Source organism: Coptis chinensis, chromosome 5 (assembly GCF_015680905.1).
Source record: "Coptis chinensis isolate HL-2020 chromosome 5, ASM1568090v1, whole genome shotgun sequence".
Classification (NCBI taxonomy): domain Eukaryota; kingdom Viridiplantae; phylum Streptophyta; class Magnoliopsida; order Ranunculales; family Ranunculaceae; genus Coptis; species Coptis chinensis.
Genome location: NC_141460.1, coordinates 12,699,074 through 12,718,182, shown reverse-complemented (window position 1 = coordinate 12,718,182; position 19,109 = coordinate 12,699,074). Strand labels below are relative to the sequence as shown.

General features: G+C 36.6%; 2 protein-coding genes across 2 annotated transcripts; one reads left to right on the top strand and one right to left on the bottom strand.

Moving 5' to 3' along the window:
- Positions 1-431: 431 nt before the first annotated feature.
- CPN20 (chaperonin 20) lies at positions 432-3,374 on the bottom strand. Its single transcript, XM_086559633.1, has 5 exons — positions 3,015-3,374; positions 2,744-2,923; positions 2,499-2,654; positions 2,252-2,329; positions 432-805 (listed from the first exon to the last, which is right to left on the bottom strand). The coding sequence occupies exons 1-5, from the start codon at positions 3,174-3,176 to the stop codon at positions 632-634; spliced, it is 750 nt and encodes a 249-aa protein (XP_086415759.1). The 5' UTR covers positions 3,177-3,374; the 3' UTR covers positions 432-631.
- An 11,421-nt stretch (positions 3,375-14,795) lies between these two features.
- On the top strand, positions 14,796-15,977 carry LOC147496729 (uncharacterized). Its single transcript, XM_086562646.1, has one exon. It carries the CDS (start codon positions 14,796-14,798, stop codon positions 15,975-15,977), a length of 1,182 nt encoding a protein of 393 aa, XP_086418772.1.
- The last annotated feature ends 3,132 nt before the right edge of the window (positions 15,978-19,109 follow it).

The window sequence follows — 19,109 nt, the reverse complement described above, 5'->3', positions numbered from 1 at the left end:
ACGTTTGCTCTTCTGTAGTTCAGTTCGGTCCTTGCCCAGAAATGCCAGAATAACTCCACCTGGCTCAGTTGAGATGATGCCCTAGCCTTATCATGCATTGCTCTCAACAGGCCTTCAAACTTTCAGTCTTCCAATTCTATGCACAACCTACTTTTCATTGCAGAATTACATTCGAAGGTTTTACACTGTCACGGCAATGGTTTCTTAAAAGTTCATTGTTTTTTCCACAATCCACTCTTACATAGTTGCTCTTGTAAATTCACCCAAGACAAACAATACATTGAAAATCTCGTTAGACTCCAAATTTGAGTCACTGGCTTTAATACAGCTCATTTTAAATAAACCTGCTATATTATTCTGCAAAAAATACAAACATTCACAAGACCTTTAAGAGTGCAGAAATGTCACATTTGCTGAATTGGAACACCCACTGACAAAACCTCCACCCATACCACCAATTCATTTGACGGTTGAAAACTACAAAAAGTTACAATGCTCAAACTAAATTATAACTGACAAAGAAAATTCTGGAATAACTTCCAACTGTTTACGCACTGCAATTAGTAACAATTTACTCAGCATAACACAACGTTCAAAAATATATGAAGAAACTATGACGTCTTCACAATTTTTAAGACAACACAGCCATCACATCCGATGCCCTAAGAGCTATGTAATCAGAACCATCAGTTCCCTTGAAGTCATTCCCAGCATATTTCGAGTACAAGACAGTGTTCCCTGGGGTGATGGTCAGCACTTTCCTGTTGCCTTCCTCATCTAGAGGACCAGGACCAACAGCAATCACCTAATTTAACATAACACAATATCAACAAACATTACACACAATACCATACACAGAAAAGTCTTCCGACACTGAAAGGCCTGATATTTCACGAAAACTTTATGATAACTGAAACTAAACTATATACATATACAGCCAGTGTGTTAGAAAATAATGCATCGAAGACTTGAGGCTATATTTCGAATAGAATCTTGGAATTCCATTGAATATTTCTGTTTTTGAAAAAGTCGAAACGGCATCAAATTGATACAGATCGATATGTTCCGCCTCCGCCGGTGGCAGTTTTGTAAATAGTTGAATATCCGACAACAAATTACGAAAACAAACAAATTCTTCACAAACCCGACTAAATTCGTTAAAACGCGAAAGATCAGGAAGAAAAGAAAGTTCTCTCTCCACCATAACCTTTTGATGATCACCGGAGAATGATGATTCCGATACTTGATCGGAAGATAAAAAAAAATAAAGTAATTATCAAGGATCTGTCAATTTCTAATTAATCCTTAATATAAAGCTCCACAGTCCACACTCATTATTTTAGGTAAGATTTTTTTTTTCACAGAATTTATTAATCTACACCCACCAATACCACCATTTTGATTCTCTTTTATTAACAGATTTTAAATTTAAAGAAACTAATTTCTTCTATTAACTGATTTCGAATTTTTCATTTTATTAACTATGAAGAATATACTGAATTCTATTCAATTCAACTATAAACTTCAAATGTAAGATGTATAATTTTTTTAGTAGTATTAAATTGATTATTACCTTTGTATGCAAGTGAACTGATTTCAAATTTGTTGTGTTTTAAAAGATTTACTTATTTTTCCTTGCTTAAAAATACAAAAAAAAAATGAACGAAGACTCAAACTCTGGCAGAATATACTTTTTCGGTGAACATAGGGACCTTGCAAATTCCGATACTGTGGTCAGTATTCCAGTTTTTTTACTTTTCGGAAATCTGTGGATTTTGAAATCCCAAACTATGCTCAAGGCTCTCACTGCCTCTACGAGGTTTAAGGCAAGGCTCAGAGGCTCTTGAGGCTTAAGCCTCAATAAATATAAAAATAATAAAGGAGAACAAGGAAAAATACGGAAGCTTGGGATTCGTAATTGAATGTGCTGTTTTGATGCTCAAAACAAAACCTGTTGTCTTTAATCTTTTGAAAAGTTAAGAGGGAGCTAAGTGTCAAAAAACTGGAAAAAAAAATGGGAAGAGAATCGAAAGATGTGAAGCTTAAGCCTCAAGGCGCTAAATAAAAGGCTTAAGGCACAACATGAGTCTTCAGCCTCAATACATTTTTTAAAACCTTTTAAACAACAATGCCCTAGATATGCATCATTTAGTAACAGACAAGTAGTTGAAACCCCATAACCTCACAACGTTCATTATTAAGAACCAAATTTGGACAGCTACAGACAAAAGGTATGTCAAAGGCCACTTACAGTTCCAATGGAAGGCTTATCCTTGCTAGCCTCAGTTAAAAACAAGCCACCAGCAGTTTTCTGCTCCGCCTCGGCAACCTAAAAGAATGAAATCCAGCTAAAAGTGAATATCATTTTAATGCACGTGTTTAACTTTAATAAAATTGCTTGGGGAACCTTAAAAAACAGAACCTTTTTCTTGAGTTCCACTTTAGATCACTTGATTAATAACAATAGTTACAATATACATAGGATGAATTTATCTGACCTTGATTAAAACACGGTCATTTAGAGGCTTGAGATCTTTGACTTCATCAGTCTCAAGAATACCCACAATGTCATCTTCCTTCAACAAAAGATGAGTTGATCCATCAAACTCGAGTTCTGTCCCAGCATATTTGGAGTAGACAATTTGTGCTCCATTCTAGGCAAGGAAAAAAACACAATATTAACAAGAATACTCAAACAAACAGTTGAGAGAGTTGAGAGCATTGGAAAGGGTTCTGAAATCACCTTGACACTAATCTCCAACTTGTTCTTCCCTAGAGTCTTACCCTCCCCAACAGCAACAACCTCACCTCCTTGTGGTTTTGATTGGGCTGTTGACGGAAGCAAAATACCTCCTACACTTTTCTCCTCGGCAGACTTGATCTTAACAAGTACCCTGTCACCCAAGGGCTTAACAGAAGTGTACTGCACAACAGTTGAAAAGCCAAATCTTATCTAAATAATAGAAATGAAGCAATTCAATCTTTATAACTAAAAACAAGGAAAAAGATGAAACCTTTGGAGCCACAACAGTAGCAGCTTTAACAACAAGTCGTTTAAATGACCTCTTATTATTACAAGTAGCAACTGAAGAAGAAGAAAACTTCACATTCGAAAAACGAAGTCCTTCAACACAGCTAATTGATGAACCAATTACTTGTACTACTGCTGTTGCCATTAAAACCGTAGTGAGAGATTTAATGAGGATTGGGTTTGGAGAAATGAGGAAATGGCTGGGAAAACCCTAGTGAGAGTAATGTGTTTATATTATGTTATAGTGATTGGGGGTAAAGGGTTTTATCCAATCATACACCTTTCTAGAACGTTGTTTAATGTTTTGCTATTTCACTCAGTACATCCAAATTTTGATGTCGAGATTTGGTATTTTGTGAAACTTTGGTATATATATATATATCGTGGCTTCTTTGATCAGAAAAGCCAACCAACTGGAAATCGAGCCAGAATTGTATGCTCCGTACGTGCAGTTAGAAATAGAGGAGTTTTCAACATGGTGGGCGTGTCTAAAACATGAATTTTACGCCGATATATAGAAAATATAATTTCCATGCACATCATACGGAGTGTATTAGAATTGCTCGTGACACTTTCATTAACATTGTACGTGTATATATAATCTGTGTATGTGCCCAAATGGCCAAAACAGTATGGCTCTATGGAGTACGGTCCTTATCAAAGAAAAAAAGGCACTTTGTAAAATTTACGGTGAGTTATTGGAGGACATTGAAATATATTTTCAATTCAAGGTTCGTAAGTGGGCACGTTAATTCTTGAAGTTTTTGTGATTTATTGGTATTTTTGGATTTCTTTATGATTTTCATAGAGGTGATAGAGTCGTGGAGAGTAGAAGAACTTTAAAAAGATCAATACAACCGGAAAACTTTAGTACGGTGAGTTTAAGAGATTAACATGATTTTCAACGTTTTTAAATACTTACATATTACCCATTTACATGCTTCTAATGCTCTTAAGATTCAATTTAGTATTTTTCGTAACTAATATGTTTCTAAGAACACTTCGAATCCAGATTCAATCAGGTGTATTGCCCATCAGTGTTTACATTTGCAAATTTATTATATATTATTATAGCACTTTCGGAGTCCGAGTTTGTTCACCAGCGGTTTTGCTGGTAGATTCTACCAGCGCCCATAATAGACCATGTGTCCAGCCAAATAGCCCTATCACTAATTTTCTTTTCTTTTTTCCCAAAAATTTTGTTTTGCCTATAATACCCCAATCTTACCACCAAAATCTCTTTTTTTTCTTCTGTTCTTCTTTTTCTATCCTTACGAATTGAAAACTCAAATTCAAATCTAGCAAATCCCACAAGTATCTAACAACATTCCCATTATTTGATTTGTTCTTTGTGAAGTTTATCTCATGCTGTTTTGAATTGTAAACACTAAGTTTGAACCCTAGTGTTCTAATGAATTCAAAGAGTACGAAAAGGTTTTTTTAACTTTGTGTTCTTATCAAAATTAGCTAGTTAACACTTATTCCATAAACAGTTTGGGTTCCAATCTTTCAAAATTTCATTGTTTTTCTCCTAAAACAAATATCAACAATAATTTTTTTTTTCTTGTGTTTCTGTCAAGATTTTAGTTTGTAAGCTGCTATAGTTTGTAACTGCTAAACAGCTACTGTAACAACTCACAAGTCCAATACAATATAATGGGTATTGATTCTAACGAGGAGATGAAGATTGTAAGAAAATAGTGGGAGGTGGACTGGTGGACTGGTGGTGGGAGAAAGGGGGTATACTTGGTAATATATAAATTTTAGTTTCCTTATTTTAGTGATAGTTGTTTGGCCTGGACACGTGGTCTATTATGGGTGCTCGTAGAATCTACTAGCAAAACTGCTAGTGAACAAACTTTGGCTAGACCACATGTCCAGCCAAATAGCCCTATCACTAATTTTCTTTTCTTTTTTTCCAAAAGTTGTGTTTTGCCTATAATACCCCAATTTTACCACCAAAATCTCTTTTTTTTTTTCCTTCTGTTCTTCTTCTTCTATCCTTACAAATTGAAAACTCAAATTCAAATCTAGCAAATCTCACAAGTATCTAACATCATTCCCATTATTTGATTTGTTCTTTGTGAAGTTTATCTCATACTGTTCTGAATTGTAAACACTAAGTTTGAACCCTAGTGTTCTAATGAATTCAAAGAGTACGAAAAAGATTTTTTAACTTTGTGTTCTTATCAAAATTAGTTAATGCTTATTCCATAAACACTTTGGGTTCCGATCTTGCGAAAATTTCATTGTTTTTCTTCTAAAACAAATATCAACAATAATTTTTTTTCTTGTGTTTCTATCAAGATTTTAGTTTGTAACTGCTAAACTGCTACTGTAACAACTCACAAGTCCATTACAATAGAATGGGTATTGATTCTAACGAGGAGATGGAGATTGTAAGAAAATAGTGGGAGGTGGAGTAGTGGACTGGTGGTGGGAGAAAGAGGGGGTATATTTGGTAATATATAAATTTTAGTTTCCTTACTTTAGTGATAGTTGTTTGGCTGGAAACGTGGTCTATTATGGGTGTTGGTAGAATCTACCAACTGACCGCTGGTGAACAAATTCGGACTCGCACTTTCGAGTCCATATTCAAACACTGCTTCTACAATTGCATTGGTGTTTGAACATGTTGCACTTTCGATCTATTTGAAATGGTGTGCACTAAGCACATAGATTGCACATCTTTTATGTACCTCATTATAAGAGATGCTCTCAAGCTATGTTGCACGGACGCGGACACTGACGCGGTGATTCGGTTATATCTTAAAAAGGTAGGACGCGAACGCGCAAAGGACGCGGAAATTAATTAATGTGTAATTTTATTTTTATATAAATTGAACATTAAAAACTAAATTAAATATATCAACATTCATAAATTCAAAACTATTAAAGATAAATAGCCACAAAATTAAGTTTAATATTTTCTAATCAAACTTTAAAAACATGTCATAAGTCTTAACAAAACAAAAAATGAAAAAATTGAGTTTTTTAATATTATTTTGATTTTGATTTTTTTTTTAGATCAAAATCCGCGTCCTGACCCGCGTCCGATTTAATTAACCGTGTTGACCGCGTCCGCATCTGACGTGTGTCCAACGCGGACACAGCCCATTGGTAGGTGTGTTGGTGCTTTAGAGCTCTCAAAGAACCAGTTGTTCTAATTCAGTAGGTTGTACCAGGGATGTGACTGACATTTTCACACATCGGGCTGGATACACTGTAATTATTGGCCCGTTTCTTCTTCTTAAAATTTCATTACCCTCCATCATCCATTTGCATAGCCCAAGTGATCAAGGGGCTGATGCTAGGAAGCTGTGAACCATTTCGTATGCTAACAAAGTAACATGTAAAAGTTAATTTTTGTAGTTCAATCTCTAGTCTAGTGACTAGTGTTTAGGTTCAATAAACAATAAGTTTGATATTTGTTTAAGGTTGAGAAAGATGGTGCATCCATCCTATAACTTAGAGCTAGGCCTTTGCCAACTTGTCATACTTTAAATATTTTGCCTCCATTATGCCATTCTATGACTTCAGACCAAAAAATGCTTGTTTTGGTTTCTGGTCAAAAAGTGAATTTTGACCAAACAAGCATTTTTTGTAGTAAAAATGTTAAACCATACTATCAAAATGTTTTGAAAACCTTTTTGGGGGGAGTGTTTGAATTTTCTATAAAAGAATGATAAGGATTTGGAAGCCCCTATTAGAATAACTAAAAATAAATCTTAGGATTTTAGATATATCCTAGATAAGGTTTTTACAAAAATCAGAGGGTGGAAGTCAAAAGTCCTCTCACAAGCTGGTAGAATTGTCCTTGTACAGGCAATAGCTCAAGCAATGCCTATTTATATTATGTCAGCATATGCACTTCGTAACAAGATGTGTAAAAATATTGACAAAGCTTGCAGAAGTTTTTGGTGGAATGGTATTGAGGAAAAACATGGCATACATACCATGAATTGGGGAACTCTTTGCATGTCCAAAGGGGGGGGGGGTTGAATTTTTATAAAAGAATGATAAGGATTTGGAAGCCCCTGTTAGAATAACTAAAAATAAATCTTAGGATTTTAGATATATCCTAGATAAGGTTTTTACAAAAATTAGAGGGTGGAGGTCAAAAGTCCTCTCACAATAAGCTGGTAGAATTGTCCTTGTACATGCAATAGCTCAAGCTATGCCTATTTATATTATGTCAGCATATGCACTTCGTAACAAGATGTGTAAAAAATATTGACAAAGCTTCTAGAAGCTTTTGGTGGAATGGTACTGAGGAAAAACATGGCATACATACCATGAATTGGGGAACTCTTTGCATATTCAAAACGTTTGGGGGGGGGGAGTGATTGAATTTTCTATAAAAGAATGATAAGGATTTGGAAGCCCCTATTAGAATAACTAAAAATAAATCTTAGGATTTTAGATATATCCTAGATAAGGTTTTTACAAAAATTAGAGGGTGGAGATCAAAAGTCCTCTCACAATAAGCTGGTAGAATTGTCCTTGTACATGCAATAGCTCAAGCTATACCTATTTATATTATGTCAGCATATGCACTTCGTAACAAGATGTGTAAAAATATTGACAAAGCTTCTAAAAGTTTTTGGTGGAATGGTATTGAGGAAAAACATGGCATACATACCATGAATTGGGGAACTCTTTGCATATTCAAAACATTTGGAGGGCTAGGGTTTAGAAATACCAAAGCCATGAACAATGCTCTTTTGGGGAAATAATGTTTCAGATTACTCACTAACAAAACATCTCTTTGGGCTAGAACCTTCAAATCTGTAAACAAAAAGTGGTGGCCAGGAGGTGGAGGTATATCTGATATTACTATACCTAATCATGCCTCATACTTTCGGAGATGAATAGCAAGAAACTATGATCTCATCAAACCTAGGCTTATTTGGACTATAAATATGGTGAACATACCTCAGTATGTAATGATCCATGGATATGCTTCAATGATAAACCTATCCTTTAGAAGGACCACATTCTCAACCCCCATTTTGACAGAAATAGTAATGTCAAAGGCATCTTGAATCCTAATAAGGATGGTTGGAATAAGTATTTTTTGGAGTTCTTGTTCCCACGTACAGCCTATTGTTAACCAAATTGTACAAATTCTTGTTAGACCCTCTAACCTAAAGGATATTATAACCTGAAAATGCCACCCCAAAGGCATTTACACTATGAAATATGCTTACAAGTTGTTAACAAGTGACAACTGGGAAGCTGGTCGGAAGTTCTTCTGTTCAAGAAAAAAGTATTCAAATGATATGGGAAGCTAAAATAGCAGCAAGAACACAACATTTTATCTGGAAGACCTATATGGGAGGATATATTGTCTATTGGCAATATATTATTAAGTAGAGGACTGGAAAGGGAATTTACCTACCCCTTTTACCAGTTATGCATTAAATCCACATAGCACATCTTCTTTTCATGCAATTGGATAAGGAGAGTATGGTTCAGTAGTATAACAAGCATAAGGGTAGATAGTTACCCTGATAGAAATACTAGAGGGTGGATTGATGAATTTCTGTGTTGGTCAGTGAATAAAGAAGATCATATGAGAAACCTAGTATATATGCAATCCTTCTGATGCAGGCCATTTGGGAACACATAAATAACATTCTTTTCTATGCAGATAAGAAGAACAAAACTTCTATAGTCATGGAAGTGGCTAAAGTATGGCAGAAGACTCTAAAAGCCTTTGAAGACCATTTAAAACAACCCTTTTAAATACCAAAACAACCCAAATGCTCTAAACCCTACTACTTCCAGTACGTATTCAGTATCATGGAATAAATATTGGATATGATGAGTAGTACAAATATATATATATATATAGTTAACTTACTCTTTGATGCTTCTTTTAACAAATCTACTGGCAAAGCAACAACTACATGAGTGATAGCTAAGACTAGGGGAGGGGAAATCATTAAAGCTGCATATAGGACTTTCAACGCAACTAACTCAGAGGAGGCTAAACTTGTAGCAACTGAAGTTGCTGCTTTGTTAGCAAAGGATCTGGGATGTATGCACTTGCAATTATTCGGTGATAATCAAAATGTCATTAAAACTCTAAATGGCCAACCTGAGGAGTGTTGCTGGAAGCAAAGAATTGTAGCTCATCATATTGTTACTATTTTGGAGTTTTCAGAACAATTTAAATTTATTTGGTTAAGTATAGATCTGCTATAGGCCGCGGGGAGGCTCATGAACTGGCTGCCTAGGCAACAAAGGCACCAGGTCAGAGCACTCTTCCGCTTTGTATTGTTGAGTCAGGTGTCCAGACTATTAATCTTTGATTAATGAAAGATCCATTATCAAAAAAAAAACTTAAGACCAAGTCAAATTAAATTTCCATTACAAGGTTTTAAGGTACAATAATGTACACACTGTTCCTAGGTGGTACAAATACTTGGAGTGAAATTGACCAAGACATTCTTAATGATGTCACTATAACTAACAGTTTCATGACAGATAAGACCTCAGGGACAGAAACAAATCGAAAGTAGTGCAGTAGATAAAATTTAGGGTTTTTTAGATCTACACCCCTATTTGAAATAAAAATTACACTTGCCCCAAAATTCAGGGAAATTAGACTTGCCCCCGGCCCCAAACTCACACGCATCTCAGTCAATGCATTTTGACCATTATCTCGTGGTGAAATGCCCTAACTATATTTTTCTGTGTAAAATTACCTAGATGTCTCCTTGACTTCACAAGACAAAGTTTCCCTCTTCTCAAGTACATGACACATGTTAACATTTTGTTTATTCTAATCTACGGTAATGATCCCTTCACCACCGTCTCTACCGTATTTATACTCGTATAAATCTTGCCTTCGTATACAGATACGAATTAAGTGACATTAGATAATTTTCTTTCTGCATCTGCAACTCTTTCTCGTAATCTCGATACCCTATGTTGAAACCATGATTTCCATACAAACTCTGTTGTTGGGGTCATGAGAAAAATTCAACCATGTCATAGGGCCAATAGAGTGTCGCATCCACCGATACCAAGCCACCGCATCACCGGTTAAGTGAATTGAAGCAAGCAATTGGAACCAATTGAGTAGCAGGGAGGCCATGAACTTGTTGATATTGTTCCACTCAGAAAACCCAATCTTCTGGATTTTTATTGTCAAACTGCGGAAAATCAATTCGAAGTGTACGTCCTTGTAATTGAACACCTTGGACTTGAGTGACACCCTGAGGAACAACAAAAGGAACTCAAGGAACTTCTTGGCATAGTTCACCATCTTGACTAGTCATTGGATTGGTAAGAATGATGTTATGTAGATTGGTAGGAACTTGAACAGTTGCTGGATTGGTGAAAAGGGCCACAAAGTTCACACTTTGGTTTAATTGAGTAAGTTGATCATTGTGCGTACCTATAGTATCAGTAATTGTCTTCACCTCATTGCTGAGATTATGCAAGCTGGTGTTGAATCCGGCATGTAGCTGATCCAATGTTCCTTCGATCGCATCGACACATTCGTTAACCTCTTTAACAGTAACTTGCACCATTGTGTGGAAGAGAGAGGGAAACAAATTTGTACCCAAAAAAGAATGGCTCTGATATCATATGTTATGATTTTTAACTCAATTTGATGAAGAACCCTAAGTAATCTTTTGATTGGAGATAAACCACCTAATTGATCCTTTGATTGGAGACCAAACCACCTAAACTTTCTTATTAAAATTGATCGATACCAAAACAGAATTACATCTTAGTTCTTTTATAAGCAACTAAATTAACAAAGTCTACTCAAAATAGAAGTCACTAACTAAAGTACTACTTAGTATAGGTTTCCTAACAAGGTTGAATCGGAGTGTGAAATGAATAAGAATTTAGACCATATTGCAATGGGGTCATTGACTCGCGGCGTAGAAGATGTTTCTGTGATGGGTAGTCAATTGAAAATCTGTTTTTAAGATTTTAAACTTGTGGTGATGTGCAATGATCATCTTGTTCATAAAACCAATTATCCCCACCACTAGATCATGTCCAATTTAGAGAGTTCTTGGTTTTCAAGAACATAACAAAAATCAAAAGTACCCATTGAAGAGATTATTCTTTATATTGTAATATGTCAAATTGGATTAAGTGTGAAGAATCTAATTTAGAAATGGTGTTTCAGTTCCATTTCAAAGGTAAAGAAATGTCGAGAAGTTTGATTGTCATTTATCCATCAATTATGATTGTGAAGTTAAGTTGAAGAAAATAGTACCCACGTCGAAGTATTGTAAACAATTATATTTGGTAGAAGGTTGTAAACAATTATATTTGGTAGAAGAATAGTGTTCTTCCTCTCTTCGTTATACATCCTAACTTCAACTGTTTTATTCTTAAAGATGTCTGCTGATTCTATTGGTATCCTTCTCCTTTGGTTTTTGAATTTCTAATTCTAGTAATTGTATCGTCATATTCAAATGATGGTGATTAGAGCATTCCCAATACAAGTAGCAAGTTTTTACCTCCACATAGGACTATTTTCCCTCTTTGCTATCTTTTTGGTGAAAAGCTATGAAGGGTTGCCCAAAGCATAGGTGACTTTAAAACTTCGGACGGAATGTTTCATTTTGTCTGAATGTAAAAAATGAAAAATATAAAAAAAAAAAAAAGTCTGGCGGAATAAAACATCCCGTCCGAAAGAAGAAAAAAAAATGAAAAAGGTAAAAAAAAAAAAAAAAAAAATCGACCCCAGTGGTGAATGTTTGGTTACAAGGACGATGTCCACAGCCGTTAGCAGAATTCATTGCGAGTGCTCCGCTTACTCCACTTCTCAAGCCAGATAATAGTATTCGTCCTATAGCTGTAGGGATGGTTTGGCGTCGCTTGGTCTCCAAAATTGCTATGAAAAGAGTTTCCCAAGATGTGGTAGGATACTTGTAGGATTTTCAGTATGGGGTTGGTGTTTCGTGGTGCGGCGATTTATTTTGCATCAACCCAACCGCGATAGTGTATGCTAACAGTGATAGTACCTCTCTTTCGATGCTGCTTGTAGATTTTCAAAATGTTTTTAACATGGTTGATCGGACTACTATGTTGAGAGAGGTTCGTATCCGTTGCCCAGCTATTGCCCCTTGGGTTGAGTACTTGTATTGCCAACCTGCGAGGTTATATATAGGGGATAGCTACATATGGTCTGCTACTGGGGTCCAGCAAGGCGACCCTTTAGGTCCCCTTCTATTTGCACTGGTGTTGCATCCCCTGATTCTGCGAATCCAGTCCAGTTGTCAGTTGTTGCTACATACTTGGTATCTAGATGATGGGACTCTAATTGGAGATACAGAACAGGTGGCGACAGCTTTGGGTATGATTCAGGAAGAAGGACCTTCTTATGGGCTGGTTCTTAATGTGGCTAAAACTGAGCTATTTTGGCCATCATTGGATCCACATCGCTCCACTCCTGGTCTCTTTCCTTCAGATTTGTCCCGTCCTCAGCAGAGAGTTAGGTTGCTTGGAGGTGCGGTCAGCACTGATCCATCCTTTGTCAGGGGCCTTGCTTGCAAGCGTGTCGAAAAGGTTGTGACTTTGATGGACCATTTAGCTACATTAGACGATCCACAGTGTGAGTTAGCTCTCTTACGTGCTTGTGCTGGGCTCTCTAAGTTGGTATTTGCGATTCGTACTTGTCCACCATCCCTTTTTAAAGAGGTAGCTAAGACTTTTGATCGGCATATCTGCAGTGTTCTCCAGGGTATTGTGGTTTCTGATGGTACTAACTTCGGTGATTTGCAGTGGCGTTTATCGACACTCCCATTACGTCTGGGTGGGTTAGGTATTTATTGTGCCACTGATGTCTCTACTTTTGCTTTTGTGGCTTCCCACTATCAGACTTCTGAGCTTCAAAACCACATTCTTTGGAGTTGTGGGTCAGTGCCTTTGGATGAGATTCTTGATGTTGCTAGCAGTGCATTAAGTCTTTGTCTACCCGATTTTGACCTCAGTTCTATGGCAGGGAATGCTACCGTCCCCTCAAAACCATAAAAGTTTTGGCAGAAGCGTTATATAGTAAGATTGTTGCTGGTCTTGAGAGGGAGTTTGTGTTATCTGCTCGTCAGAAAGCAGTCATTGGATGCTTGCAGTCAGAACACGCAAAGGATTTTCTACTTGCTATTCTGATGGAGGGACTTGGATAGTGTATGTCGTCGGTGGAGTATCGTTCTATTCTCCGGTACCGTCTCATGATTCCTTTGTACTCTGATGGTGGTATATGCCCTGTTTGCAAAAAGAGTAGACTAAATGCTTTTGGGGACCATGCAGCACACTGTAGATATTTTCCAGGTTTCAAATACCGACATGATCATGTCAGAGATATTTTATGTGATGCATTTTGGAGGGCTGGGGTACAAGTGAAGAAGGAGGCTCCTGTGAATTTTCTCACTGATCCGAATGAGGGACGATCTACACTCCGGCCTGCAGATGTATTGATATACAGTTGGTCTGAGGGGAGACATGCATGTGTTGATGTAACTCGAGCCTCTCCATTGGTAGGGCTTGGGAATGGAGTCTTTGAGGTGAGGGAAGCAGCTAAGAGAGCAGCGACAGGGAAGATGGAGAAGCATGAGGAAGCTTGCACGGCTAACCAGCATTGTTTCATTCCGTTTAGTTTCGACACTTTCGGTTTCTTGGAACAACAGTCTGTTGAGCTTCTCAAGAGACTTCGAAAGTTATGGGCCGGTAATGTTATGACAAATTTGGTTCTAACGAGTTTGTTTTAGAAGAATAGGATTTGCTATTCAAAAGGACTTCTTGACGTGACTTATTGCACGCTTGTCCTAATTATTTGTAAAATTCTTTATCAGTATCAATAAAATTTCCACTTAAAAAAAAATAAAAAAAAATAAATAGACATGAGACGGAATAAAAGGTTCTGTCCGAAGTTCATAACTCAGCAGCTATCTCCGTAGCAAGTGTTACCCTCATTATCACTAAGTTACAAGCTACCCTCATTGTCACCCTTGCATTGGGCAAGGGTTTTTGGCTCCATAAGGGTGACAAGTCTCTATTTCCCCTCATAGTGATTTACATTGGGAATGCTCTTAGAGGCAGGGGCGGATCCAAGGGGGCGGGGGTGGGTTGCAGCACACCCAAGCTTTCGTTAAAATAAAAATTAGTAGCGTTCAAAATAGAAATTTAAGGCCAACAAACTTAGCCCAACCCATTGACTCATTGAGCCCATTAGAAATTTAGAAATAACAAATAGAGAGAAACTTTTGGCCTCTCAGGTAACTCAGAAGTCAGAACTTCTAAAGTCTAAACTCTTTAGTGACAACACTGACGGGTAGAATCTCAATCTTGGGAGTATTTCAGTATTTGCTTATTCTTTTCTTCGGTTCTTCACTTCTTTGACTCTTGCAAACTCTTATTATTCTCATAAGGTAAATTTTTTAGTTCAATTATTCTCAATTTATTAACTTATTATGATACTTTTTTACTTGTTTAAATGTTTGTGCATTAGACATTAGTTTAGTTAAGACACCAATTTATTTAAATTGTTTATATGAATTCGTTTATTTGTCTAGGGATTTAGTGACACCAATAGAACTATTTGTTTGAATTGGATTTTGTTTTTATGCATTAGAAATTTTGGATTGTGTGGATGATGTGATAATGCCCAATGATAATTATTTTCTCTATCTATTGTATATTGATAATTATTTAATATCTTAGGTTACAATGTCGCATCATCAAGCGCCCAAAAAAGCATTAACTCTTCTATCATTCTATAAGCGAAAAGATGATAAATCGGAAAGTAGCGAAACTTCAACCATCTATTCTTGATAATTCAAAACTTGATGGGGATGAGCAATATCCTACCAAAGTTCAAGTTGTCGAAATTGAAAGAGTTGAACCTTCTTCTCGAGTCCAAAAAGTCGGAGTTGAACATTCTTCCAAAGCTCAAGAAGTTACACCTATGGAAGTTGATGTCACTTCTCTATTTGAACGTGATCTGGGTAAACGTATTGTTAAATATGAATACCCGCTTAACAAACGTGATGAAGTCCGAGCAGCTTATTTTAGAATGGGAACTTGTCGACCAGCTCATGAGAATGACAAAGATTATTCAATGACTATGTTTGGAAAGCAAGGACGTCGGTTCAACGCTAATTGGTATAAACTATTTCCTTGGCTAGAGTACTCACTCCATAAGGATAGAGCATATTATTTCTATTGTTTTCTCTTTGAAACCAATCCTCCGAAGCATCCGGTGTTTACCATTGATGGGTTTCAAAATTGGAGAAAAGTTAACAGTGGGAAGCAATGTCCTTTTTTGAAACATAAAGGTGGTCTTTGTTCTCCACATAGGTCGGCAACATTGTATTGTGAGAATCTAATGAATCCTTCTCGACATATAGATAGTGTTATCAATATACTTTTTAATGAAGCGATTGCAAATAATCGGATCCTACTCCGAAATGTTGTTCAATGTATTCGGATGCTTGCATTACAAAGGTTTCCTTTTAGAGGCCATGATGAGTCAAAAAAATCAAAGAATTGTGGAAGCTTCCTTGCAATGTTCGAGTTTTCAAAATTGTTGAACAAGAAAGTTGCTAAAATAGTAGGTAATTGTTCGGGAAATGCCATGTATACTTCACATGGTATTCAAAATGCACTTTTGAATATATTTGCCGAAAATGTGAGAAAGAAAATACGTGAGGATGTTGGTGATGCAAAGTTTTGTATCCTTGTGGATGAATCACAAGATAATTCACGGAGAGAGCAAATGGAAATTATTATAAGATTTGTTAATCATGATGGTTTTGTTAGAGAGAGGTCTGTTTCTATTGTTGGTGTTAAAGACACTTGTGCATTAACTTTGAAAAAAAAGATTTCCAAAGTTCTTGCTAGTAAGAATTTGTTTATTAGAAATATGAGAGGCCAAGGTTTTGGTGGTGATAGTAATATGCATGGTCAATAGAATGGATTACGAGCACTATTTCTTAAGGAGTGTCCATTGTTTTGCATATTATGTGCATTATTTTGCTCATCGACTACAACTTGCATTAGTTGCGGCTTCTAAAGATGTTTCCGATGTTTGGTTATTCTTTTCAAAGTTGGCATCCATTGTTAATCTCCATGTTCCGCCTAAGAGGAAGAAAGAGTTAGAGAAAGCTCGAAAATAGGAAATTGAAAACTTGTTAGCAATTGGTGAGCTTAATAGTGGACGAGGTGCTAATCAAGTTTGTACATTGCAACGAGGTGGAGAAACTCGGAGTTCCCACTATAAATCCATTTGTAGCTTGATGGAGATGTATGATGCAATTTGTACGGTTCTTGAACTCATCATGAAGAATGGGTCTAGTAACACCATGTGTAGGGAAGCTAAGGGTTCTTATGTTGCTATGAGAGACTTTGAATTTGTCTTTATGTTTCATTTATTGCATAAGACGATGGGAATCACAAATGTACTATGTAAAGTGTTGGAGTTATCCCTCACATGAGGAGAAGGATAGAAATCAGTTCAGTTTGTGTGGAGAAGAGAGCGCCGCCCGCCTCCACAAGCCATTTCTGAAGCTACGCGCGCTAAAGTGCTGGACATCGCCCAAGGCAAAAGATAGCGCGTGCCTCCATAAGCCAATATGAAGCGCGCCACGCGCTCAAGCGCCTGGACATCTTCCAAGGCAAGAGCACGCCCCACGCCCTCGATAGCACAATTCAGAGCGGGCCCTGCGCCCATGCCTATTTTGGCAAGATTCTATTTTTGCGGAACCGGGAGTTTTGCACTATATATTTGGGTTTTTGGCAAAACCAAACACACGAGAGGCATCACAAAAGTCAGAGAAAACCTAATCTTAAAAGCTATCAAGATTGAGAGATAACCTTTATAAAGATACAACCCTGTAAAGAGATAAGAGTGATCTAGTAAGGTGAAAGACTGAAAGGAGAGATTGTAATCTTCCTTCCCACTTTATAAAAGGACTAGCTCTTATGGAAGTAGGCACCATTGGCCGAACCACGGTATATCTTTGTGTTGTGGTTTGCCTTTACTGTTTTACATTATTATCTGTTGTTAATAGTTGTTTAGCGAGTTGGGCATATTAGTTTGGTTGTAGGGATTATTTAGATTGGTGATTGGAGTTGCTATTGTTCAAATACAAGTTATCTATGTAGTGGGGAATCGATTGGTATTGAACATAAAGCCTTGCAAGTGAAGTCTTAAGACATTCTAAATGCCATGGGTTTAGTCTCAAGTACGAATGAGCTTCTTCAAGAGTTTAGAGAAACAAGTTGGGATAGTTTCCTTGGGGATGTGATTTCTTTTTGCAAGAAGCATGACATTGATATTCCTAATATGAGCTCTCGTCATGTGACGGGCACACGTCGTTCTTTCCAGCAGAATGATTGTATTACAGTTTAGCACCACTACCACGTTGATATATTCAATGCTGTAATAAATTACCAGTTGGTGGAATTGAAGAGTAGATTCTCTTAGGAGGCAATAGAGCTTATTTCTCTTAGTTTGGATTTGGACCCGAAAGATGCTTTTAAGCACTTTCATATTGATGATATTTGCAAGCTCGCCGAGAAATATTATTGTGAAGACTTCACGAAGCATGAGATACTTATTTTGAGAAATCAACTACAACATTATAAGCTTGATGTGACTCGTCATCTTTGTTTTCATAAATTGTCTACCATTTCTTAGTTATGTCGAGCTTTAGTTGAAACAAGAAAGTCAACTATTTATCATTTGATTGATAGATCGATCTGTCTTGTCTTGACTCTTCCTATCTCCACAGCGACTACTGAACGCTGAACGAGCCTTTTCAGCTATGAAACTTGTCAAAACACGACTCCGTAACAAGATGGATGACGAGTTTCTTGCGGATTGCATGGTTATATACATCGAAAGGGAGTTTGCTAACGAAGTTGATATAGAGTTAGTAATAGATGAATTTGATAAGAAACCTCGCAAGTCACGATTTCATTAGTGTCATGTTTTAACTTTTGGATGTCTTTTGTTATACTTGTCAAGATCTATTGTGAGTATGTATCTATGCGAAGACATTTGTTTTTGTTCATTTTGAATAATATAATGAAGATTATTACTTTTTGGTATGATATTTGCCGGAAATATAAAAGCAAAGATGATGCCTGTATAGTTTTTGGTGGGACATTGTTATAATTTTTTTTTTTTTTTTTTTTTTAGTTTAACTTAAGTACAACCCCCCAGCTTAACATTCCTGGATCCGCCCATGCTTATAGGCAATATGTAGTAGTGGAGGAAAGATCAGTGGAAGTAGGTATGTGAAAATATTTAAACCTATGTTTTATAACTTTGGAGAAAATGAAGTAACTAATGGGTTAGATCGCAACCGTTGATTTGAACAAACAGAATGTTAACACGTGTCCTACACTTGAGAAGCATGAAATTGGTTATTGTGAAGTCAAGAGGCCATTTACGCAATTTTACACGTAAAAGGGTAGTTGGGACATTTTACGAGGAGATGACGGTCAAAATGCATTGAAAATTTAGGGTGCAATCGTTATGTTTATGACATTTGAAATCCTAGTTAATTACTTGTGAAATGATTGAAACTTTTACCCATCTACAATTAAACAACACATACAAGTATACAACAACTAGACGTCAATCCTAAATACTATATTGATAGGCTCGTCCGCACCAATCCACCACTCTAGTACTTATTAATAAGCGTCAAATCTATCAAACCATACACATACATGAATACGCAAAGTGAATTGCTAACTTCACTCTAATTTGCAGCAGAGCACTTATCGAGGGAGAACCCGATTAACAAGTTGCCAACATCAAAACTAACACGAATGCCTTGTTGTTGTACGTTCCCTATAACTGAAATTGGTTTAGTTGTTGTCGTAAAAGCCAAACAGAAAAGATTCTTCTCCGCTTTAAACCAGTAGTTCTTAGGCTGAGTCCAATGGCTCCCTATCCCCCCAGAGTAAAATAAAGATAGAGAGTAAAATCCTTTGTATATATATAGAGGAAATTAATGATAGAGAGTAAAATCTGTTGACTTTATCTCTACTTTTAAGGGGATAGGGAGCCATTGGACTCAGCCTTAGTCAG

Excerpts from the sequence above, each read along its gene's own strand:
- CPN20 (XM_086559633.1), bottom strand. The coding sequence starts at position 3,176 with ATGGCAACAGCAGTAGTACAAGTAATTGGTTCATCAATTAGCTGTGTT. Across the intron at positions 2,655-2,743 it reads AGTTGGAGATTAGTGTCAAG|AATGGAGCACAAATTGTCTA; the intron begins GTGATTTCAGAA and ends TTCCTTGCCTAG. Across the intron at positions 2,330-2,498 it reads ATGACCGTGTTTTAATCAAG|GTTGCCGAGGCGGAGCAGAA; the intron begins GTCAGATAAATT and ends TCATTCTTTTAG.
- LOC147496729 (XM_086562646.1), top strand. The coding sequence starts at position 14,796 with ATGATAAATCGGAAAGTAGCGAAACTTCAACCATCTATTCTTGATAAT.